This window comes from Myxocyprinus asiaticus, chromosome 7 (genome assembly GCF_019703515.2).
Source record: "Myxocyprinus asiaticus isolate MX2 ecotype Aquarium Trade chromosome 7, UBuf_Myxa_2, whole genome shotgun sequence".
NCBI lineage: Eukaryota > Metazoa > Chordata > Actinopteri > Cypriniformes > Catostomidae > Myxocyprinus > Myxocyprinus asiaticus.
In genome coordinates, this window is record NC_059350.1 from 7,915,684 (window position 1) to 7,942,232 (window position 26,549).

The 26,549-nt window shown below is 37.5% G+C and overlaps 1 protein-coding gene across 1 annotated transcript in view; it reads right to left on the reverse strand.

Annotated features, from left to right (window-relative positions):
- The window catches only part of sorcs3a (sortilin related VPS10 domain containing receptor 3a), a 368,557-nt gene that overhangs the window by 57,446 nt on the left and 284,562 nt on the right, over positions 1-26,549 (reverse strand). Inside the window, exons 5-11 of the mRNA XM_051703251.1 lie at positions 20,509-20,582; positions 19,412-19,476; positions 18,506-18,624; positions 11,847-11,936; positions 8,530-8,709; positions 5,008-5,154; positions 462-564 (exon numbers count right to left, since the gene is read on the reverse strand). Of these exons, the coding sequence (XP_051559211.1) occupies positions 462-564; positions 5,008-5,154; positions 8,530-8,709; positions 11,847-11,936; positions 18,506-18,624; positions 19,412-19,476; positions 20,509-20,582 (778 nt within the window). The remainder of the gene's footprint in view (positions 1-461; positions 565-5,007; positions 5,155-8,529; positions 8,710-11,846; positions 11,937-18,505; positions 18,625-19,411; positions 19,477-20,508; positions 20,583-26,549) is intronic.

Below are 26,549 nucleotides of genomic sequence, written 5' to 3' on the forward strand. Positions count from 1 at the left end.
TTTTAGTAAGGTTAGCAAGGTTAGTTTATCAAGCTAAAATCATGTTAACACGCAAATTGTTTATCTCTTGTGGCTATACTTTTAATACAGTAAGTATTTTAACGTTAACATATTGTCCCCGTTCACTTCCATTGTAAGTCCCTCACTGTAACGCAGATGATTGCTTTGTTTTTAAAGAAAATGAGGGAAGTTGAAAGAAATTTTTGTGGTAATCAATATTATGCCACAAATGCTGTGGACTGAGCTTAACACATACTGAACCCGGAATATTCTTTAAAAAAAAAAAAAAAAAAAAAAAAAAAAAAAGAGCATCTTTTTTTGCCCTTGGGCTTTTAGTAAACAGCCTTACGAAACAAGAAATGTGTTGGGTGCTTACAAACTTGTCCAAACACCCAACAACAGCCAAACACATTCAATGACACTCACACATACAGTACATGCTTCTCACTTTTGTGGTTTACCTGTAGCCACTATGACTCCAGGTGCCGAGCTCTTAGTGAATATAGAGCCTGAGAGGTACGGATTCTCCGACATCTGCAGTTGTAGGTGCAGGGAACAGAACGGCTGAGTGGAGAGAAAGTGACATCCTCCATTAGCCACAACAAAGCTATTATGTAACTGTCAATCAAAACAAGCCTGCGTGATCCCGCAGGCACAAGAAAGTCTAAGACAATAAGCGCATGAGCTGTGCTGTGTTTGCCATAACGTAGGCGACTTTACGCTTAATATTACAAAATTCACAATGCAGAAACTATTCCCATAATTCACTTTCATGACATTGTGTGATCTATGGTGTATTGGATACAGTAAATCTTTTGGTAGAAGATCTGCATGTAAACAAAATAACTGCTCCGGTAAATCAAGCCGATAGCTTTCAATAAATCAATGAAACAAAGTCAGCCTGGATTGAGTCACTTTAAAGGATGATAAACAACTACACTGGGTGCCGTTACAGTAGTACACGAAGTGGAACTTGTGAAATGATGATTGTGCTGTTTTCCATTCAAAGTCGGATACCATAATGACCTTTCATTGCCAAATGCTTGTATTATGACACACTGTATAAGGGGCCGTTCACACCGAATGCGCAACTGTACTAATATATATATATATACACACACACACACACACACACACATATAAATATATATATATAAGATAAACGTCTCAGCTCTGTAGGTCCAATTAATGCAAGTGAATGGTGGCCAGAACTTTGAAGGTCCACAAAGCCTATAAAGGCAGCATAAAAGTAGCCCATAAGACTCCAGTGGTTAAATCCAACATTCAAATTGTAATGCCATGCTCCCTTCAGTGTGCATGCATCAAGAGCTGTCCTTCATAGTGAGTAGAGCATAGGGATAATCATTTTTGATTTAAATTTGCCCTAAATCTCCACTTTCATATTTTCATCCACATTCTTCTTCATATGGTTTTTGCGATTCACATTCTTCACACATATCTCCATCTACTGGGCATGGAAGAGAATGTATAATAAAAAATAAAAAAAAAGACAAATCTTGATCTGTTTATCACCCACACCTATCATATCACTTCTGAAGACATGGAGTTAACCATTGGAGTCATCTAGATTACTTTTATGCTGCCTTTATGTGCGTTTTGGACCTTCAAAGTTCTGGCCACCAGTCGCTTGCATTATACGGACCTACAGAGCTGAAATATTCTTTTAAAAATCTTCATTTGTGTTCAGCAGAAGAAAGAAAGTCATACACATCTGGGGTGGCATGAAGGCGAGTAAATAATGAGAGAATTTTCATTTTTTGGTGAACTATCCCTTTAAACGCTCAGACAATAGAATTATGTGTTTTGTTTTTTGATAAAGAGCAGGTGCAATGTTCTATTATGGAGTGCAACAGTGAGGAGCATGTTTTCAATTACCCAATCGTAAACAGATTACAACGTGAAGAGCCCAAATGAATAACAATGTAACGGCTGCACTAAGGTATCCAGAATACTTCAATATAATCAGGTTTGCTCTGCCCTCTGTCAATACTTACTGTGAGCGGTAATTGCCTTTTACAGTCATTACAGGCAAAGACAGGGATTTTACATTAAAACAGAAAAGCAACTCTCATGGGACCCCCGACACAACAAAACAAGAATTATATCTGCTCTCTGTGCTCTACAAATCGTCCCTTTTCACCCTCTCAATGGAAGGTGTGACATTGTTTTGTGGATGGCAAAGGGAAACAGGAATTTGAAGTCGCTAATCATAAGGATTATAGGAGGCTAAGGAGAGCGACAGAGGAAAGGGCCATTACACTCAACTTGGAAGCAAGCCTCTTCAATTTGGTGGTGTTTTATGTGTGTGTTTCTCTTACACACATATCATAACATGTTCTGGCTTCTAAATATTCATGGTTCACTGTACATATCCAAGGTACTACTTTTCATAAAAAAATGACGGTGGTAAAGAGATTACTTGAGTAACCTACATACAGAACATCTTATATTCTTTCTGATTATACATTATAGAGTCTGTTGATCAAATCCTTTGGAGAAGGAACATTATGAGAAAATGGGAAAGTTAAGCTAACTCATTCTTGCCACTTCAGAAACCTGTATTACTGTGAGTATATATAAATACGATTTCCTATGTTTCCTAATACTTTTCCTTGAGATTCTTTTGTATTTTCATGAATAATTAATGAGTTAGGAAGGTCAGCTAGTCAACCAACAACCAACTAGTTGATTAGTGAGGTCGACTAGTGTGTGTGTGTGTGTGTGTTTATCTAAATGTTTACTATTTTTTGCAACAGTGCTTTTAATTATATAAATTTAGCAATACAACTTCTCAGAGACTGTTTTAGGATGCTTTACCATGTCAGCGGTGAAGGAAAGGGTATACAGTGTTTCCAGTCATCAAAATACTGCTCTTACTGCATATTTGGCTATTGCATCATGTCTCACTGGTTTTCGCATCAAGTACCATTACAGTTGCCTTTTTAACCGTATATGCTTTTTTTATTTAAAATATCCTATATTCACTGTGCATTATCACATTGAGAATCAATGGATGCATCCAAAGTGTAAAACTGGAAAAACTGGAAAATGTTGTTTTCAGAGGCTGTATAAGGAGTTAGGATGTAAATAGGGTACATTTCGAACAGTTCTGAGACAGACAGCACACAGGAGGTTAAGTCATTCACTAAATAGGGAGCAAGGGAGCATCCTGTAGCTCTCTATGCATTCAATCCAAACTACCTACCAAAAGTTAAATTTCAGTCTGTAGATGGTGTTCAGACAGATTTTTTCATGCAAAATTTTATTTTAACATGGTTGGCATTGATTGGATGATGCTAGCCATTAATTTGAATCAGAATTATTTATGCTAATTTCTGATGAAATGTCTGTAACATCTCAAAAACACAAATAAACAACACTCCTGGGAACAAACAATTTGATATAAATAAAATCTTACATTCTATGTAAGCTTGGTATTATTTACAATTTCCCAAATGAATCCCATTGTCTACATATGTGGACATCAATTTTTAGGCAAACTATTTGGTCTAAATTATTATTATTGTTTGTATTTATTACTATTTATTTTCCTTTTTTTTTTTTTTTTGTTTTTTTTTTTTTGTTCTTTAGGGGCTTTTAGTTACAAATCAAAAAGGGGAATGGAAAATGCACACAGCAGTCATGCTCTGGTCTCAGGAGGCTAAGACAATGTGTCAAGCTAGGAATCATTTTCTACCTTAAGGCGCCTGCATTCATTTCTATTCTTTTGTTGGTCACACTTTATATTAGGTGTCATTAAAGGTGCACTCAGTCATTTTTTCCTCATTAAAAAAAGTTTAACTCCTAAAGACATGAATATTTTGCAATATATGTAGAAAATCATGACCTCTCACATTAAAATGAAGACTCCAGTCATATCAGTAACCTTATAAAAGCTGTTTTATTCTACATGGAGAGGGTCCGCACATGGGGGCAGCCATGTTAGAATCACATAACCGTAACCGTACTGTTATTTGACACTTTCACTCATTGATTAAAGCAATCATAGCTGACTGTGGATACTACATTTCTACAATGGCATCTGCAACTGACAACTATTGATTTTAAATGATGATGCATCCAAGCTGCTAGGTGTCAGTGTAAGTCCAAGATGACACAAAGACAAAAGTTACTGAATGCACCTTTAAATACTATGTACATACAATACAATGTATTGCTGCTACAGAGGTTAAGGTACGGGTAGGTTTAGGGCTAGGATTAGGAGTTAGGGTTACGGAAAGGGTTGGGGTAGAGTTACATTTAGGGTTACGGGTTAGGTTAACTGTGTAACTACAAATGTAATTAAATGCAGGTACTTGAAATGTAAGTTCAATGCAACAACACGTATGTACATAATAAGGACACTGTATTAAATGCTTAAGGTTAAAGTAGTTACAGACACGTAATACAAAATGGGTCCCTTTTGCTCTCCGTTCAGTTGTTTTTTATGTGTACATCCATTAAGAAATCCGATCGGTGTCTAGTGAACACAACCCTCAACCAGCGTAATTATGGGCAGTCTTTCAAGAAACCTACCGACTAGTTGATTTGGGAAATATATAGTTCTCCACATCCCTAATTATCACAGGATTAGTTCAACTTAAATTTCATTCAGTTCATCACACAAAGCTATAGTATGGCTTTGTATTGTAGCACATGGTGTTGTATGGACTACTTTTATGATAATTCAATGGTGTTATGCAACCTTTGTGAAGCTTGAAAGCTCCAGTTCCCATTCATAGTAACGGCATGGAAAAGAGCATCTGGTAGAGCATGTTATTCAAAATTTCTCATTTTTGTTCCACAGAAGAAATATAGTATATGGGTTAGAGTTTTAATTTTTGGGTGAACTATTCCTTAACAGAATGACTGGTTAACTTGTAGCACTGTATATCTTTATGCTTACAAATCCTTCTGCTTTTCTTAGCCCCATTTATTTTGTTCTTTCCCCCCCCTTGCCTCCATCTTTCCCTCTAAATTCCTCACCAGCACACAATGAATCTGATTTCCTGCCAGGTCCATAGTGGGTGCCTGCAGAAGCCTCCAGTCACGGCCCTTGTTGTAAGTGATGTACGTCTTCACCTGGCTGTCCACCTTCCTATTAGCGATGAGCATACCTTCAATCCCTGCTACCTGGGAACAAGGGAGAAGAAATATGAAAAACATGAACATCTGCATTAAGGTTCTAGTGCTCTCAGCTGTCACCTAATAAAGCCTCTTAATTACACAGACACTTGTCCCCACTCATACCATAGCTAACTGAAGCTATAGCTGACATACTCATACTGCTATTACTCCAGCTGACAAGCATCTAACCCACTGCACATCCTTGGCTTGAAACAAGTCCAAACTTAGCAATATGAATCATGACAGTGGTGCTTCCGACCCATTTTAAAATCGCGCCCCGCTAGCAAAGCATGCTCTAAGACAGGGTCAGGCTCTGTAAGTGGCACTAATAGGGAGTGCATTTGACAGTGTCACAGTGACAGAGCCGCACTGAATGGACATGGCTAATGAGGTCCCCTCCTCCGCTGGCCAGACGTGTCAATCACAGCAGTAATTATTTATTATCCTTTTTCTTCCATCTCTCCATTCCAATGTTCTCCCAGAAGACAGATAGATGAAATTTGGGACTGGCTGCAGTAGATGGGTTCATATTCAGCATTCTCTGCAAATTGTACTGTAATAACGCAGTGAGCAGCCCAATTACTGGCTTGTGGTTACAATAAGCTCATCAGACCTACATGTTCAGAATTATGGAAAGGATTAAAGGAGCAATTGAGCAAACAAATCAAAGATTTGTACCCTGATATACTATAAGCAAACATTTGCCTTCTGTGGCAAACATCAGATGAGAAACTGAACTATCCCTTTAAGAAGCCTCACGGAGCAATGCTGATCATTTCAACAGGAAGGAAACACAAAAATAGCAACACTATGACGTTTTCACACAGGGTGCCATCACATACATTATCAAGCATTACTGAAATATACAGTATATAAAAAGTCAAAGGACCCCTTCTCGTTGATCAATAGATAAGCAATTTATGAAAAAAAAACAAACAAAAAAAAAAAAAACGTCCAGTCACGACTGTATCTATCCTATGGCTCCAACTGGAGCTTCAGTGAAACAGTTTTCAATAAGCTTTATGAAGTTTGTTGCAATCTATTAGAGATATGGATGGACTGCTGATTCAGTATTGGCAGGGTAAGCATGCATTGAGCCAGTCTTGGCACAACGGTGGAGAGACGCATCATACCCAGTGCATTAATTAAACTATCCTCGCTTACACTCACTAATGGAGACTATTTTTATATCCTTGGACAAGAGGAGCGAATATTTCATTCCTCAACTTTTTTTTCATGCTTGGAAGAGGGCTGCTAATTTTAAACCATATTCTGTTGGCAACGTCTTACTGACATTAAGAAGCTGGAATGATTTCCTTGTTGAACTCAATAAGCAAGCATCTTTTATGGGAAAAAAAAAAAAAAAATACACAGTATTAGCTTTCTGGTGTGTGAAAAAGTAGGGATGGGAAGATGAATCTTGAAATATTGATACTTTGATTGATACTGACATTTTATCAAGAGGATCGATTCTCATGTAATAATACCTAAGTATACTAGCAATTGTATTATTTAACGTACAAATAATGTGTATTGTAAGCTTTTAAGTGAAAAAAAGTATTTTTTTTTTAATTGAATTTCATTAATTTCACTCAACATTAAATAATGACAAAAGTAAATTGTCACATGTATTATAATATCTTTTTGTAGTGTTACATGCTTGTCTAAATTAAGAGTTGTTATAAAAATTATTAAGCCTATAATTAATTACCCAAGATGAATATGCAGCGACAGCTACAACTCAAGGCCAAACTGTACTTAATTACAGACTATACAGTTTTCCACATGCCGTGTGACACAAATTCCGTCATCAGCACAGTATGCACAGATGCAAACTAGGCTACATGCGGACAGTCTGCATCTTTGCATGTTTTCGACGCATGCACCTTGCACTGACTGCGCATGCATTGATGCATTAAGCCATCAATATGGGCTTGAGGTCAAAAGAGTAGCCTATACTTTGAAAGGCTTATCGCTTGACCATGCATGAGAAGGAACGGCACGCAGAAATGGAAGACGGTCTACTTACATTGTTAGTGTTTTTTTGCTGCTGTGCTTTTAAGACTTCCATGTAAACATTTTTTTGCATGTGCTCACACATGACCAGTGTTAATTTTGTAAGTTTTTTTGTTTTAGTCATTTTTTTAATCTTTTGACAAAAATGTCCTTTAAATTATATCTTGGATGAGGTCATCGGCCTCATCCAAGATGCTGATGAGTCTGCACACCGAAGGGAGATTGAACAGCTGGCTGTCTGGTGCAGCAAATCTCTGCCATTTTAGTAGGAGTAAAACTGACTAAAATGAATGAATATGACAAAATAAGATAATGTCTTTTAAATTATATATTAAAATTTTCATCAAAAGACTTAAAATATGACTTAAAAAAATAAATAAAAAAAAACAGGGTAAAGATTGCACTGCTCAATTCATGTTCTAGACATTTTATATCACATTTTAACTCCATTCAAGTTCACCTGTTTATTTGCTTCATTGTCTGTGCAAATGCCAATTTGTAATATAACATATTGTGGATATAGTGATTAGTCTCGTGTATAAATAGGATGTGTTTGAGTGAGTAAATTAACCCATTTGTAATGCGGATCATTTTGCCGGTGTTCAGCTCTTTCTCAAGCGGTGAAATGCCCAATGTATGTTTCTCTAGATGTTTCTTTTTCTGTTTGTAGACTGTTAATATCTTGCAGTATCATTTTTTTCCTCCTCAAATTTTCATCAATATTAGGTTTTAATTCAAATTAAAAACTTAAACCACTCTTTTTACTCACCTTCTACTTGTATTGTTAGTTCTTCTGGTGTTTAGAATAATTATTTGAATAAAAGTACTTATCTTTCCTCATTACCTCACTGTGACTGAATGGAGTTCAGAAACAGTGAATAGGTGTTGGTGACACCTATGCGGATCGTCATATGTTTATGTTGTGGGTTTATAACATCAGAAATCTGACAGGCTGACTTCAGAAAGGAAAAAAAAAAAAGCTTGGTTTTCAATAAAAGTCTTTTTGGACTGGCGAGGAACTTTTGAGTCCTGAAAGTTACAGTGCAAACTCCTTTATCTCAAAAGATCAAGGGGAATTTGATTTCTCAGGAGTCTGAAAACCAATCCCTACAACACGAAACTCAAACTGTTCCCACCGAATTAGCAACGTCACCCCACCAGCCCCCCAAAACAAAATTCATCTTTCTGTCTTCTTTGCTGACGTAAATTTATGCTTGTAAACCCCTCAGAGGCTTAAGATAATGTAGGCTTTGCCTGAGTGCCATGTCAAGAAGTGAGGTCTGACATGAATTGTAATGCTGCCGTTGTCGGCGTTGACTTGAGAGATAATGTTAGCGTGTTAACATGTTCGAGATTAAGTTATGCCTCGTAAAGGTCGATCATGCTGTTGCCTCCAAGGCCACGGCTTGTCTTGATGTTCTCCAGGGCCAAGGTGAAGTACACGCCACGTGTGTCAGATATATACAGGTTATAGGTGTCGTTCTGGTTCCACTCCTGGACGGCGGCGAAAACCTGCCCCTGATCTGTGCTTACGATATGCATGTCCTAGTAAAAGAGAGCAGAGGGATAAAAGAAGAAAGCAGAAGACATTAGTGAGGACCCCTGCTAGTTCTTGGTGGGCAGTAGCTACAGGATTACATGTTCGTGCAGGGCACAGAACACGTACACCCAACTGACCAAGGAAGCCAACTGCAAAAGAGATTATTGCACTTCAGTTCTTCAAAACGGAGAATGAATAATGTGCAGCTTTTGTTAAAATTATCTACATAGAGAATACTTAAAGGTGTGTAATGTCATTTATTTATTTTTTTTCCTCAAAAAAAAACAAACAAAAACAATTCCCAATCCTTAGTTTGTTAGTTTTAAACATGGATAATGCATTACACGTTATGAAAAACATAGTTTTCGGGGTTATCATCTGCATAATATGCATTTGTCAATTTTTGGTAAAATCCTACACACGGCTGTGTATTTCGATAGTAGTGAAATAAGAAAAGTCCAAGTTCTTGTCAAATGTTCCTGAATTAAGCTTCATGTGAGCTGGTAAGCCAGAAACATGCATCATGATTAGTATAATAATTTTAAATGTAGAGAGTTGGTTATGTTGAAGAACAATGGAGGTTTCCATGGCGGTCATTGAACAGTCCCTCAACTTATCAGTCATGTGATGAGTTAAGTTGGGGATTTATCTGATTAAGAACAAAGAGGAGAGAGATTTTGTTGTGCTTTCCCCCACAGTTAATGTTTGCCAGATGCGACAAACTCAGACTTGCTGGCACCAGTCCAAATTAATTTATAGCTCAGGAGAATGTCAGTGTAGATTCTGTATTTAAGTCATTCTGTGTAGAATTGTTCAGTTTCTCTTAGTTCTATTCTGTCTCGAAGTCCTACAGCATTTATATACAATTTCTCTAACTGTGGACAGATGCATATCTAAGCTCTTCAAGATAAATTTGTAACACTTTCCAGCTTTATGCAAAGCAAGAATTCTTGATTGTAGGTCTTCTGAGATCTCTTTTTTGCGAGGCATGATCCACGTCAGCAGATGCTTCTTGTGAATAGCAAACTCAAAATATTTGAGTGCTTTTTATAAGTCAAAGTAGCTATAGCCCACACCTCCAATCTTTAATTGGATTTAATCATTAATTGGATTCCAGGTTTACCAACTCCTGACTCTAATGTGCTTTTGTTACAGGATGCTGCATCCACGCCAATAGGCGTATCCAGTGGTCGATTTGTAAAAAAAAAAAAAAAAATTGAAGGATGATAATGTCATTTATTTATTATATTTATATATATTTTTTTTTATTCTAATACAAAATAATACTAATACTTATGGGTCATTGACAAATACGGTTGTCCAAGGTGTTAAAATGAGGATTATTTTTAAAATCTAGTTTAAAACACTTGTCATGTTCTCAGAAATGTAATCTTTGTTTCCAATTTGGTTTAATATATTATTATTATTATTATTTTAACCTGTATAGCATTTTCTTTAAAACTGTCATGTGGTGAACCATCAAGTAAAAAGTATTATAATACTTTATTTGCACCTTGAATACATGAGAGTATAAACAACTTAATCATTAATTTCCAAAAAGTTTTCAAAGACATTTTTTAAGGTAATTTATAAATATTATGAATGTTTAAGCCAAAAATATCAAGTTTTCTCAGGGTTACACCACATGACTTGAACAAAATGTGCCTTTTCATAAAAATGTCAAATAAGTATACTCAGTCTTGAGGGTCTAAAGGTGTCCGCTCTGTTTTATGGTTTTTATGGTCAACATAAACCTACATGTTGGTTACACCCAATTACTTTTATTAGGTGGACAAAATCGTTTTTAAATATTTTAAAACAATTGTTTCACTGATTATTTTTTTTATTTTATTTTTTTTATTTTTTCTCAAGAAATAATAAAATATTATTCTGCACTAGTCATGCCAACATTTCGTTTTTCAGGAATTTCACTTTTTAATGAGACTGACTTTTTTTTTTTTTTTTTTTTTTTTTTTTACTGTCTCTAAACACCACATGACTTTATTTTAAGCCTCAGAAATTGAAAATATGCTCATCATAGAAGAGGTTTATTCAAGTTAATGTATTTTGAATTTAACAGATCTAGACAAAAATGAGCATCACTTCATTGACCCTTAGAACACGTGGCCATAATATACACCTGTTATCCACCGTTAATGTATTTATGATGATTTTTGTGAAAAGAATCCACATTATGATCAGGAATGTTTTTTTTCACTCACCCACTGTCACAGACATGCATTTTTCTACTCCAGCAACCACACTAAATGAAGTTTGGGCTGTTTCTATGAAGGATGCTTAAACAATTGTGTAAAAAAGTTGTTCTACACACAAAAGTGTTTTATGGGCAAAACCCTGAAAATTGTTTTAATTAAAAACATGTACATGTTGTAACTGTACACTCGTCATAGCAATATCTTACATTCTGTTCTCTTCTTTTTAATAAAAGACTAAATATTTTGTTGAAATGTTCTTTTTGCCATTTTTGAAAGTGCGTGAAATGTTTGCAAACTTGCATATTTCAGTGGCGTAAGTTTCATGTGAACACTAGAGAGGACAAGTCAACCCATCGCTAAACTCCGACATGTTTGCCAGTGTTTTCTGACAACCAGCACCTTTTGGCAGTGGAGAGAGAGCTTGCGTGCTCAAGGTTGCCAGATTGCGTGAATAAAGCGTCGCCCTGCCAGAATATATTCCAACTGTACAAGTGTCAAGATCTAATTGGGGGATTTCACCTATAGAAATCTGGCAACCTCACAGGTCAAAATAAAATCTGACCGGCTAATCGCCCTTATTTAAAGTTTGCTTAAATTCAATATTTTACTTGCAGGATTAGTTAATACATAAGTAATAGTAATACATGACACAGTTGATCTAAAGGGGATGGTAAGGGGGGATGGTGGTTTTACAAGGGGGATGCTTTTTGATATTTCTTGCAACAAGGGGGATGCCATCCACTCGCAACCCCCCTCAACTCGAGCCCTGGATGTATCAGCCAGCTGTTTCAGCCAGTGCAACAAAATTACTAAACACACCTTTAAAATGACTATCATGCAGCATCAAGAAAAAATGTAATGATTTTGCACAGATTTTCAGTATGACAAGCAAGGTGTATTTATTTAGTATTCAACTAGTCTCTTACCTTGGGTAAGGAGTACTTAGGAATTTTAATGCGTACAAAAGGTTCCCTTTGATAGGACACATAGTAGCTCGCCCGGCCAGTTGTCGTTACCTGCATGGAAAGAAAATAGCACAAAATTTACAATCCAAATAACTGAACTAACAACATAACACGGTTGACAAAAAAAAATTATTGATTTAAATGTAACATTTTAATGTTACATTTTAGATTTACATTTTAAATGGAATTTGACAGCATTTGTAGTATAATGTTTATTCCCACAGAAAATATTTGACTTGTCCCTCGTTTACTTAAAAATTAGCAAAAATCACAGTAACAGTGAGACACTTACAGTGGAAGTGAATGGGGCCATTTCATACACATTAAAATACACACTTTTTTAAGTATAGTCACAAGACATAAACATTATATGTTAACATCATTTTAGTGTCATAAAATCGCTTACAGGGTTTACTGGCATTGCTTTGTCATGTCAATGAAGTTGTAATTTTTGATATAACTGTACACAGATAAGGTTGGTAAGCGATTTGATCACACTAAAATCATGTTAACATGTATAATGTTTACATCTTGTGGCTATACTTTTGAAATGGTGTTTATCTTAATATGTATAGACTGGCCCCATTTATTTTCATCGTATACACCTTACTTTAATCTTAATTTTTGCAATAAAGAAAAAAAAAAACCTTTTCAAAATAACACTTTTGCATGTTATCTTGAAGCACACATCTAGCAAACTTTTTTTTATTTTTTATTTTTTTAGCTTTAGGCTGTCAATCCACTGCTCTCAAATTTTTCAAACAGAGATTCTTCTGTTTTTTTTTTTTTTTTTTTGTAGCTAATGGAAACATACATATATATATATATATATATATATATATATATATATATATATATATATATACTGTATGTTAAAAATTATTTGCCCCCATCCTGATTTCTTCTGTTTTTTTTTTTTTTGTTGTTGTTTTTTTTTTTGGTATATTTCATACTAAATTGTTTCAAAAATTCTAACAAAATCTAACTGAATAAACACAAAATACAGCTATACAAAATATAGCTGGTTGTGCCACCTTTAGCAGCAACAACTGCAACCAAACGCTTCCGATAAATGATCAGTCTTTCACAATGCTGTGGTGGAATTTCGGCCCACTCTTCTTTGCAGAACTGTTTTAGTTCAGACACATTGGACTTGCCACAGCATCTCAATCAGGTTCAAGTCAGGACTTTGACTAGGCCACTCCAAAACTTTAATTTTGCTTATTTTGAGCCATTCTGAGTTGGACTTACTCCTATGCTTTGGATCATTGTCTTGCTGCATAATCAAGTTGCGCTTGAGCTTCAACTCATGGACTGATGACCGTACATTCTCCTTTAGGATTTTCTGGTAGAGAGCAGAATTCATGTTTCCCGCAATTATTGCAAGTCGCCCTGGCCCTGAAGCAGCAAAGCATCCCCACACCATCACACTACCACCACGCTTGACCTTGGTATGATGTTCTTTTTGTGGAGTTCTGTGTTTGATTTACGCCAGATGTAACGGGACCCCTGTCTTCCAAACAGTTCCACTTTCAACTCATCGGTCCACAGAACATTCTCCCAAAAGCTTTGAGGATCATCAAGGTATGTTTTGGCAAAATTTAGACAAGCCTTAATGTTCTTCTGGGTTAGCAGTGATTTTCACTTCGCCACTCTTCCATGGATGGCATTTTTGGCCAGTGTCTTTCTGATAGTGGAGTCATGAACAGTGACCTGTATTGATGCGAGAGAGGCCTGAAGTTCCTTGGCTTTTTTGTGACTTCCCGTATGAGTCATCACTGAGCTCTTGGAGGAATTTTCGAAGGTCGGCCACTTCTGGGAAGGATCACTACTGTGCCAAGTTTTCTCCATTTGTAGATAATGGCTCACACTGTGGTTCCTTGGAGACCCAGAGCCTTTGAAATAGCTTTGTAACCCTTCCCAGACTGATGCATTTCAGTCACCTTTTTCCTCATCATTTCTGGAATTTATTTCAACCTTGGCATAGTGTGCTACTGGGTGAGACCTTTTAGCCAACTTCATGCTGCTGAAAAAGTTATATTTAGGTGTTGATTTGATTGAACAGGGCTAGCCGTAATCGGGCCTGGGTGTGTCTAGTCCAGCTGAACCCCATTATGAATGCAGTTTCATAGATTTGGGGATTTAGTAACTAAGAGGGCAACTACTTTTTTTTACACATGCCCAGTTAGTATTGGATAACTTTTTTGCTTCAATAAATAACATTCATTTAAAAACTGTATTTTGTGTTTATTTAGATTGCCTTTATTTTGTGTTAGATTTTGTTTTATTATTTTAAACAGTTTAGTATGATATAACAAAAAAAAAAAAAAAAAAACAGAAGAAATTGGGATGGGGGAAATTCTTTTTCACAGCACTGTATTAGTGCTGTTAGTCAAATACAATTTATAATCACAATTAATCACATAATTTTTTGTAGTTAATTGTGATTAATCACAGATTTTGAAAGAGCTACAATTTGACACTATATATACTTATTTTCTTGTCAAAATGTATTTATTTCCATTTTAGAAATAAAACAAAACAATATGTAGCAATATAATGATTTATTAGCATTTTTCAAACAAAGCCTTCCACAATATAAACATAGAAATGCACTAAAATATCACCAATTCGAGTCACATCAAACGTTTCACAAAGTCTAAGTGGGAGTTTGACTAATTGAAAGAACTAGTCCCCACATAGGTTGCATAATCATTGCACTGGGCATTAAATGTCTTAAACTCTCATTATCCACACTATTATTCTGCCGGTAGACTGTAGCTATCTGTTTTCTACAGCAATCGTGAAGCTGCATTTATGATTCGCATCAGAGCAGCAACACCAGCGTTGAGAGCCGCTTTGAACTCACCGTGTGCCTTATAGGCAGAAAAATACTTGATAACTGTCACAAGTCCCAACTGGGCTTGTTTTGTACATCAAATAGCACTAAGACCTCCTTTCTCCATTTTATCACTGACAGGGAAGCACTGTCAGATATTTTTTATTTAATGAGATAACAACCTCCGCGACTCTATCATAAGAGAGAGTGTAATGGTCAAATTTATTGCGTTAAGACCGTACCACCCATAGAATGTCTATGGGACTGCCGCATTATGCCGTTTTATGCTAAGCTTGTAGGCTCATCTTGGTAGAAGGGTTCCGCCCTTCACACCAGCATTTATGCTGTATTAACGATAAATGTGTTAATCGCAATTAAGAAATTAATTCGTTAAACGTTTTTAATTAAGCACATGCGTAATTGCGTTAATTCTGACAGCTCTAATATATATACGTGCAGTGGACTCCCATTCACCGCTACAAAAGTTTGCCCTGCTATTCATTACTTCTGTGTTCCAAATCAGGAAGTTGCTTGGCAACCTTTAATAACTAATCTGTGATACTGGACATAATGTTGACTATTGTACCACAAACTGCTTGTTGTGTTCCTCATTTGTAAGTCACTTTAGATAAAAGCGTCTGCTAAATGATTAAATGCAAATAAACAAGCACCCCTTAATAAAAACTTCAACCTATTCTAAATTTGTTTCGGACAGGTTGCACTCTGTATTTTGGTATTCTTCCATGCTTTGTTTCTCTCACACGTAAATATTGTGGAGCAGTACTGCCCACTGATGCACAAACTGTATATTGACCGCAGTTAAGCAGAATCTCTATGTCTTGGCACATTTCTATCATTGCATGTTATATACTGAGCCCTAGCTCATTCTGTGCACATTGTCATTAAATAAGAGTCTGTTCAAGCAAATCTCACTAAGCTATAAAGTAGAGTACTAATTTAGTTTTAGAGTGCACAGGTTACATCTGGAACGATCCGTTTAAAAATAATCCCGACCAAGATTGCGAAGATACCGCTTGGCCTCAGTTTGTCGATGCCCTTTGAAGTTGGGAGTAGAGAGTGGTAAATATCTTGTAGGACAATCAATAGCCTCATTATTCTCTGTCAAGAGAAATCTTTAATTCTTGCGAGCAACGCGCCTGCTCCCACCACACTCTGAGGGGGATTGTTGGTGCTAATGATACAGCATGTAGCAAATGCACAACGGTTGTTAGCATACACAGCAGGACCAGTCAAAGCCTTGTCATACCTAAAGCTGTACCAAAGGGAACAAAAAAAATTAAATAAATAATTCTTCAACAGCACAAAAGCTACTTCATTCCACCACCATAGCAGACACATTTAATTCATCCTACCTTTTTTCATCATTTCAATTAGAGGATACACACACACACACACACACACACACACACACCTAACAGGCTTCTGATTCAAACATGGGAATAAAATGGGTCCATGATTATATGACAGAAACAATTAGGGTTCTTTGCAGGTAATGTACACCATTCAATAAAGGAGAGAGAGAGAGAAAGTTCTAAACAAACAGCATGTCCAATGTGTCTCGAAAAAGGCTCGGCATGCAACAGAAGCTTGGCGCAGGCAGGATCGATGCTTTCCAGGAGCAGTTGAACTTCAGAAGAAATTGGGATGATCGATTTTTCTGTTTCCCATTCTTTGGACTGTGATGCAACGTGACAAAATATTGGACTTTAGCGTCCAGTCCTTATTGGCAGGACTTGTTATCTGCTCGGTGGAAAGACTTCCAGGAGGGTTGTGAGTAAATGTTTTGAAACTCACCGACAACATATGAAACTTTTCAGTTACCATAGAAATTTGTAATTTGCTATTAAAAAAATAAATTAGAAACAATCAATATATAATCCGAAGGTTGAAGTTGAAGTGATCATGTTTTGGGAAAGAAATTGCCTTGGAATACAATTATTTGCATTTTTTCCCTTAGTGCCCTAAAATACTTGCTTCCACATTTGTACTTTGAAGACAATAATTTAATTTATATATTATAAAACTGTCTGGAATCAGAATTGGAAATTTAGAACATTAACATTTTACTTTCTCCCATGGGCATAAGATTATAATTCTGAACCACTGGGCAGTCCAAATGACACAAATAAGCACACATATACACAATGTACACTACACACAAAATGTTCTCTCCACCTTGCCTGGAAGATGAAGTGAGGCCTAGTAAGTTCACAAAGTTTTACTGTATGTAAAGTTCAAGACAAGTTTGTGAAAGACACAATGCGGAAATCTTGTTGGGTGTCTTTTACTTCCCTTTTAAACACCGTTTCATTCTTTAACATTTAAAAGTCCATTTTCAATTAGATTTGGTGATTTATGGCTACAAGATTATATTTTTATGCATTCATGGGACAATGGGAAAAAGAACAGATATACTAAAACAATGAACCCCAACATGGTGATCAGGACCTTGACATCAAATGGAAAGGACTCGTATCATCCTGAAGGGGTTTACTTGGTCAATATCACAAACTGACTCTACATGATCGTGTTTAATACGTGGCCAAGTATCAAATAAACAAAAAATAATAAAATCATGCGAGAACTAGTGCAGTGTAAGAGATTGGTTGCCAGAGATAAATGGTCAGTTATACAGTTTAGTGGTCATTACAAAAATATTTGAACGTAGAATGGGGCGATTGACCCATCAGAATGAAGAGACACCAAAGTGATTATCCAAGGGAAACACATCATTTAACACTGTATTCCAGAATTTATTTGTCCACTTTACAGCAGTAAAAAAAACAAACAAACAAAAGTCACAAAGTTTGCCACTTTCCACAACTATGGGTTTAAAGATCACCATTCTGCCAGTGCCTTATAAATAGGGAGATAGGGAAATGAAAGAAAGCATTCCACAGTGAAGAAAACATTGCGAGATCCCAACAGGTCAGTTCTTCTAAGAAAGCCTTATCTTAGAATAATGGAAAGACAAAAGGTTATGCTGTTATTGTTTTAATATTGTTTTGTGACACACTGTTTGACTTTCATACATTTTGGATGTCATTATATAATCCAAAAATTAATTAATCTGCCATTGTCTCTGTACACTGACAAGTCTCATAAGAATGCTTTTCACTATTACAATAGATGTTATGCCTGTTTTGTACCACCACTGGTTACCTGTTCTTCCATAATTATCTGACTAAATTAAATATGCTTTGAGACTGTTTTCCTGCAGTGCAGGGTTGCAGTTTAGGGCACATTTACTACAGAAAATGGACTAAGCAGTCAGCAATATATGATATATGATTAAAGAGAAACTAGATCAACATGAAACATCTGAAGCTGAATTTGGTACTTTAAAAATAAATAAAAAATGTGTTGGGTGTATTGAACTTTAGTATGTGAAAATTATACAGTACATTGTGTTAATGAAAAGAAATGTTAATTAATGAATAATTAAATCATGGGAAGGTATTTATTATACAAAATAAAAAAAAAAAACACTTTTGCATTATTGCAGTGCCTGAAGTAACTTTGAATGATCAATATCTAGTGTAACCACAAATGTACTGGTATCTGCAAGCATTCTAAAATTAATTGTCCTGTAATCACTTTAAATAAATTAGCTAACAGTCTCTTTTTATAAGCAAAATTGAATAAACAAGAAAGCAAGGGGTGATGCATCTGTAGAACTGTAGAGAATGTGTATCTGCAAAGTTCTGAGGTGCAGTCCTACACATATGAACACTAAAACAAAGTAAGGTGAGCTCCATACCTGCACGAACATGTAATCATCCTGAACCACAAGTGAGTTGGTCTCAATATAGCCAGGGAATGGATATGTCCTACTGGATTCAGAGCAGACTTGAGCCCTGCATGTCATATACTGGCAATCTATTATGTACAGAGATGTGAAAGACAGAAAGAGGATTCTAGTTATTAGATTGTGATGGGGCATTCAGTCCAACAACCCCTATTTCATTTTCAGAATATCTAGGCATGCCTCAGAAAGAGCAATTAGGTCATATTACATACGACATTACTTATATATATTATGTACTTTTACCATTTTACACCTGAATGAATTTATTTCTTCCATGGAAGTCAAAAGGAGAATTTTTGAAACCATACAATAACTTGGTATGTCCTAATTGTCCTTGGTGCGTTCATACGTCATTTATGAAGCGTGAAAGCCTCAAGTCTCCATTCATCGTTATTGCACAGAAACTATAGTTGTTCAAAATTGTGTTCCACGTAAGAAAAGTCAGTCATCCGTATTCTAAACTATTAGGTCATGCACTTATTAGGTGGTGATTTATCAATACGGTAATCCTGTCTAGCAGCCTGGAGGACTGGCTTTATCCTCTGCCTAAGAATCTATCCCCAAGCTCCATGCCTCCCCTCTCATCTCTGTTCCTCCTCTGACATCAGGGTTGATCAAGGGAAGAGAGAGGGATAGAGCAAGAAGGCAGAGGAATATGAGCATCTGCAAGGTAAATAGTTTTGTTGGACAAGTAGAAGAGACAGATGTGGGACAGTTGTTGGGGGTTGGGGGGGGGGGGGGTTGGCATATAGAGCATGAGATAAAATAGGGTGGTAAAGTTGTGAAAAATTTTAAAGAACGAGAAAAGAGGAGGAAAGAGAAGAAAAAAAAAAAAAAAAAAAAAAAAAACACACTTACGGCCATCAGGAGTATGGGCCTCCATGTGCACTAGATCCATCTCCTTGTCCAGACCAGTTACTGACCTGTATTAGAGACACATCACAGCTAGGAGAAACAACTTTAATTCACAGGGACAGAAAAAAAAAAAAAAAAAAAGTCACTACTGCTCTAATAGGGTCCATTTCAGACAGACAAGTAAAATAAGAGCATCTTTGGGCTGCCAGTTCCCCAAATGCCACATGATGGAAAATGGAATCAAAGTACATTTTACAGCAGCAGCAAAAGTTGTGTATAAATTCATATTTGTAGAAGTGTATTTGTGCATTGTAGGATGGAGTGTGTTAGGGATGGAGTACAATAGAAATGAGAATGATGACACCTGTTGGAATTGTGAGAGTGGGTGTGTGGGGCATGTATCACCCACCCTAATCAACACTACCATTTACTAGACTACCAGTTTCTTTCAGCGCAAAAAGGCTGATGAACCACATACTACCTTTTCCCATGCCTCATGAACAAATTTTAAACAAATCAGCAAAAAGCTGTTTCTTTGCCCAGTCTTTAAATGTCGTTTAACGGTTAATTTTAGGTTGCACAAGTATGCACAATTTCTGCAAGACATTTAACTTACATTTGCGTTCTTAGTACCAAAGCAATAAACTAGGAAGTGCACATATGATGCAAGTAGTTATAGCAAATACCCACAATGAGTCTACAATCCTCCATTCTCTTCTGCTCTCCTAAACCATCTTGCTCCCGCTTTATTTCTTTCCATCTTCCCCTGCCATGTTTATTCTCTCTTTCCCTCACCACATCTTGCGTTTATTGTCTCCATATTGAATGGAGGAATTTTGCAACAAAGCTCTTAAAGCTCATACAGTGGAGATGATTTCATCTCACGTAGAAATGCACAACAGCCTGTCCATTTAAGCATAAGAGGGGAACAAAACATGGGATGCTTTGCAATTGTGTCCTTCTCAATTGCTCAAACTCTTAGAATCTTGTCAATGTCAACCAGCAATCTAACAAATCCCACTTGTTCAGACAGAAAATTGTAAGTTAGTGACAACATCTGAGAAATGGAGATGAAGCATGATTGCAACTGTATCACCTACCAGTAGAAGCGGTTCGGAGTCACTCGCTCGTGAACCAGCTGCCACTTTCGACCAAAGTCAAACGAGCTGTATAGCTGGAAAAAGAGAAGAATAGAAAAGAATAGTCAGTCATTAAAGTCTGCAATCATTCGCTCTGTTAACTTAAATTGTGAAGTCAGATTCTTTTCATCTCATTTAAGAACCGTTTCTCTGAATAAAACTGATTCGCCATTGTGATTTGGATTTTATTACATAGTTGAAACATTACGTGGTGCTTTTCAAAGGCTCATTGTAGAGCAATAAATCACAGTCATTAAATCAGTTGTCATGAGTCACAGTTTGGGGAGAGGTAAGGACCCAATTGCAGAGATGAAAAAAACTAAAATACTTTGTTAATAAATCAAACTCCCATGAGGGGGAAAACAAACAACCCCAAAGGGGACAAAATAAATCTAGGGAATCAAGCAGAGGAAAACAGGTGCAAAACAAGAATGCACTGGAACAGGAAGGTAACAGGATGACTGGAACACAGAGAAATAATACACATGCCGACACAGAGAACACTACAAGACAAACTGACACTGAACAGCAAACACAAGGAGACTAGAATAGGGAGAGAAATCAAGAGGGTTAATCCAGGGCAGGTGTAACTAATGAAATAATAATGAGCAAACAAGGTGGCGGGGTGTGACGTAAGACCGAGAAGCACGCGGCTTTGTTATTGTTTCTAGAGCGCCATGTGCTTCTCGGTCTTACGTCACACCCCGCCACCTTGTTTGCTCATTATTATTTCATTAGTTACACCTGCCCTGGATTAACCCTAATAATGTTTCATGTTTCATATTTATTGAATAAGCACAATTTCAGTTAAAGACCCCATTAAAATGGCTTGATGAGCACAATCATTTTTTTTATTTATTTATTTTTTCTTCTCTTCTGTCCTATCGAAACAAGAAGTTGGGACAGGACCAGGGGTTAAACTGGGCCAGTACAGTCCATAATGGCTTAACGGCACCTTCGATTAAAAAACAAACAAAAAAAAAAAAACGCTTATTTGTCAATCAATTCCATTTGTGGTTTTTGTTTGATCTATTTGACACATTCCATGTCTATTAAGCGAGTGCAGTTGTTCAAAAATATGTCAAGTTCATTGTGCTTCACTCTAGTCAGTTGCAACACCGACCCGACTAAGCATCTCTTGGGGTCTTCGCGTTGGGAAGAACACCACTTAATGAAAAGACACCACTGCAAGGCATATAGGCACCTTGTAGAGGGAGCCCTAGCCTGAGTGATTGTGTCTACCACCACGGGTGGTAGGCCACTTAGGTCTTCCGCGTCCTATCCAAGTGCCAGACATGAACATTCCAGAGGTCTGATCGCGGGTGCCAGATGGTGCCCCGTACCTGAGAGAGGAGAACCCTCCTCAGGGGAATTCGCCAGGGAGGGGCTGTGCGCCAGCACATCTGTGCCGAAGGAAGCCTCGGTCAGGGCGTATAAGAGTGGGCAGTGGACTTACCTGCGCTTGACCGAATCGACTCCAAATCAGCTGGACCACCTGGGGGTGGAGTCTCCACTCTCCCCTGAGCATGACCTATCGTGACAGTGCGTCTGCCACGCTGTCGAGGTTGCGTGGGATGTGAGTGGCTCGTGACAACTTGAGTCGCTGCTGACTCCAGAGGAGGAGGCGGCGGCAGGCGAGTTGCGACATGCAACGTGAGCGCAAGCCACCTTGGCGGCTACTGTACACTACCATCAGCGTGTTGTCCATCCGGACCAACGAAGCCTCCGCAGGGCGAGCAACATTGCGGAGTACCCCCTGGCAGCCCCACCGTCGAGGGTAGTGAGAGCGGAGGAGCTCAGAGACCGGGTCTGGGCAGTGAAAGTTGCCCTCCACCGCCTCGTGAGCTCTTCATGCACCTCCGGGAAGAAAGGGACTGGGGCGGGGCGTGGCCGTGAGTGGTGCTCCGAGCCCAGGAACCAATCGTCAAGCCGCGAGGGTTCGGGGGGAGTGGAGGGTTCCACTCCAGCCCTACGCTCGCAGCCGCCCCGGCCAAGCATGGCCGCCAGCTCCGCATCGGCCTGCTAATGGGCGACTGCACCTGAAGGTGGGAGCCCAGTCGAGTCCTCAGCGTCAGACTAGACCAGCCCACTCTCCGATGCTACAATCGAGAGCTCATCCACTTCACGAGCGCCAAATGAGATCGCAAACTCAACCTGAAACGAGCCGGCGGTCTCATCCCAGAACTCAACCAGGGCAAATGAGCATACTGGTCAATGGGAGGTCCGTGGGGAGTTACCCGGCGGATCGGCTCCCATTGAGGTCCCCAAATCACCTCCAGTGCTAACCGACGCAGCCTCAAACCCGTAGGTAGAAGGACCGAGGCGGGGAGCCGCTGGGGTGGCTTTCCCTCTAATGACGGAAAGCCGCGACCGCAACGTTGCTATGGTTATGTTCTCACAGTGAGAACATGACCTGTCCATGAACGCTGTCTCCGCGTGGGCAGCGCCCAAGCACGTAAGACAGTGATCATGGCCATCAGAAGCGGAGAGGTAATGACCGCAACCAGGAAATAAACACATACGGAAAAGCATCTTTAAAAAGACGCTCTCCGTCAGTGCCACTCTTTTAGTAGGGAAAATATACACTTTTATTGCAAGAATATATACTATTTTAGACTGTCGAAGCACCCAGGGGCATTCTATGCACTCCACCGGTGCACGAGGGGGTGAAACCGCTGTAATGCACCATAAATCCAACAGCTTTCGAGGTGAATGGATCGGCAGGGTAATTCAGCTCACTGAATACAACCGCTCGGCTCCGAAGAGAAAATCTGAATGAGTGGTTGCGAGCCGGCTCCTTTTATACCCGTATGTCCGGGGGCATGGCATGCAAATTCCACTCGCCAATTCCCATTGGCCTTTTCTCAACGATCAGAGGTGTTTGGGGCTCCCAAGGGTGAACCCTAGTGTCACTACATTGACACAACATCGAGTGAGTGACAGATAGGGAAGGCTAATTGTCCCCTCATTGAATGGGAGGATAATAATGATAATAAAATAAAGGAAAAACAGACATTATGCTCTTTTTTCAGTTTTGGCTACATTATTTTGTGTAAAAAGAGAGTTCTACATTAGATTACCATTGTTCTCTTATGTGGGTTGATATGGTCAAATATAGACTCAAGCAGATCTAAATGCTCTTCTTCAGTTTTCATAAACAATAACCCTACATTGTAAGTTTTTATTTTCAAAGTAAAGTTAATCAAAACCTATTTGTTAGTTGAGGGTGTGATATCAATATTTTTGGTCAGAGACAGACTTCTATTTTAAATTAATATATACTGTACGTATTTTAACTTTTATGAGTACACATGCATATACGTATATGCCTCAAAGCCAACAGACATGGAATAAAAGTCACACAATCCCTATTTTAATTTATTGGAGTTAAGAGAAGTTAGTTAGAACATCTATTCTATCATCTATTTTTGCACCTTTTTGATGCCTTCTGAAAATACATTACACAAATTATGCTTATCAAAATACTATCCTTCAAAATCAATGTTACACATTATCATCACTCCAGAACGAAAGGAAAAAAATAAAATACAAAAACTGGCAGGAGTAAAAAGACAGATCATTCGAGGTTCAGTGGATACCTGGAGCTAGCAGTGCGTGAGACAGAGCACACATTAAAATGTGTCTAAATGGAATTATTTGGATTTGAAGCTGCAAGGCAAATCTCAAGATAGTCCTAATGGATGAGATGAGTCCACACAGGCCCTGAGGGAATTTATTTTGAGGTTGAAGCCAAGATTTCGCCTCACTATGTGTTTTAGTCTGTAAACTCAATCTGAGGACAAGAACATAGACTGTGCCTTCAGTGTCCAGAGCTGCTAAGGTTTTTTTTTTTTTTTTTTTTTTTTTATATATATCTCTTAGGGATATGATTTCTGTTTTTCTGCATTCTGATCCATCCATCCATAAGATACAAAAAAAAAAAAAAAAAAAAAGAGAATGGTGTGGACTAGCTATACTTTATCTTTACAGTAACACTGATGTAGTTGTTCAAATTTCCAAAGAAATAGAGACATAATAGACAAAAAAGGCCTGAAGATTGTGTTTTATGTCTTGACAAGTGTCTCTGAATGTTACATTAGGACAGAACAAAGAGAGTTACCATCACAAGCTGTTTACTGACAGGAGCTAGAAGCATCACACAAATACTCAATCACAGGATTAATGCTTTATATGACAGAGCTTTTGAAAAGACTGCCTCCAGTTTTTGATGTTCCGTTTAAGCCAGAAGTATACTGGATTTAAAAAGGTTTAAACACAGAAAATGCAGAAAAGAGTTGACCTTACTTAGATTGTTTAAGGGAATCAGTTTGCATGTTATTTATTTATTTAAGTAAATGTACTGTACATATTTGGCTCAAGTAAACGGAACTTAATTTTTGTAAGTAACTTTAACTCTGTTAATGTTACAAGTAAACTTAACTCAGTAAGTAAACTAACATCTTATACATTATAAGGGAAATTATGACTGGAATCTCGTTTAACCATACGGCACAGTGGATAATCCTATGTACTTCTTAGTGCACATAAAACTGCATTTTGTATAGTACAACTGAGTAAAGAAGAATGGTTTAAATTTAACAGGCTCCAAGTTCACCAGAGGTAACACTAATCACTCTAATGTTGACTTCACATAAATCACAACTATTAACCAGCTACAAAAAAAACAACAACAATAGTCATAAGAATTAAAACTATACACATTTTTAAATAACAGTAAGTTTCTACATAAGTTTCCTTGTTTTGACAAAACATGCATAATTTATTCAAGTACAAGGGCTTATGGGTATTCCACACAGCCACAATTTTGAATTTGATAATTTTGAATTAGTAGTACTCGAAGTCAACGTTTAAAGAACATATATATTTAAGTTATGATTCCAAAATGTGACAATTCAGGTACTATTTAATTAGGATCAATTAAATGTTTTAATTAATGCCAGCTTTAGAGTTTAGAGAGGAACTGTAACTTAATTAAAACTAGTAAGAATAGTAAAAAAATAAGCTTAAGTTGATTACCCTTTTTTTTTTTTTTTTTTTACAATTTGAGACTCTGAAGTTTTTATTCCATAAAGGATTTGATTGGACACAGATCTGTATATCCCAGAGAGGAAAGACTATAAATTTTGAGGGAATTTTGTCCCCATCAATCCCTGTCCCCTGTAGTATCTCTCTTTGTCTTATTAATAAAAGTGGCAAAATGGCCAAAAATATAAACAACAAAAATAGTACTAATAGGAAGAAGGTGTGAAAAATCAGTAGGGCAGTAGAGCTCAGTGGAGTTAAAGAGGAAAGAGAGCAGATTGCATTCATCAGGAGGACATACAATGACCCATAGATTACGGTTATATTCCACCATACATAATTTTGACAGAAGCGTAACTTAAGACATAAAGTGCAGAGCAACCCCTTAACGACTCGCTAAACAACTCACCAGCCGCCTTCATGACATATGAAAGCCAGCATGACCCCTACAAGTTGCTAAACATGGCCTAATTTCCACTGGTCTAATTGTGTTTCTGCATGCCCAGCCACACAATTAATGGCAACGCCTGGCGCGTTCCTATTACACTGATTGATGCCACTGTTGATCTGCACCCTACTGGGAACAGCAAACTGTTATTCTTGTCTTACAGAGAGAAGTCACTGACCTAGTCAAGCCATGGCCTATTTCAACTAAGATTCTTTATGATTATTGATGGCTAATGGAGATGGACTAAAAAAAATGAGGGGACAGGAAACTAATGTTTCTGTGAAACATTAGGGTAGATTAACTTTTTAACGTTAACTTTTGTGGAAAGATTTACTTCAGCTGTTGTGCTAGAGGAGCAGTATTTTGTTTGGCCATTAATTGGAGACATACAGTAGCCCCAAAAAGCATTTGGCCAATTAAAGGTATAGTGCACCCAAAAATTTAATTATGTAATTATTGTGACATTATTGCATCATTTGCTCACCCTCATGTTGTTTCCGAAACTGTATTA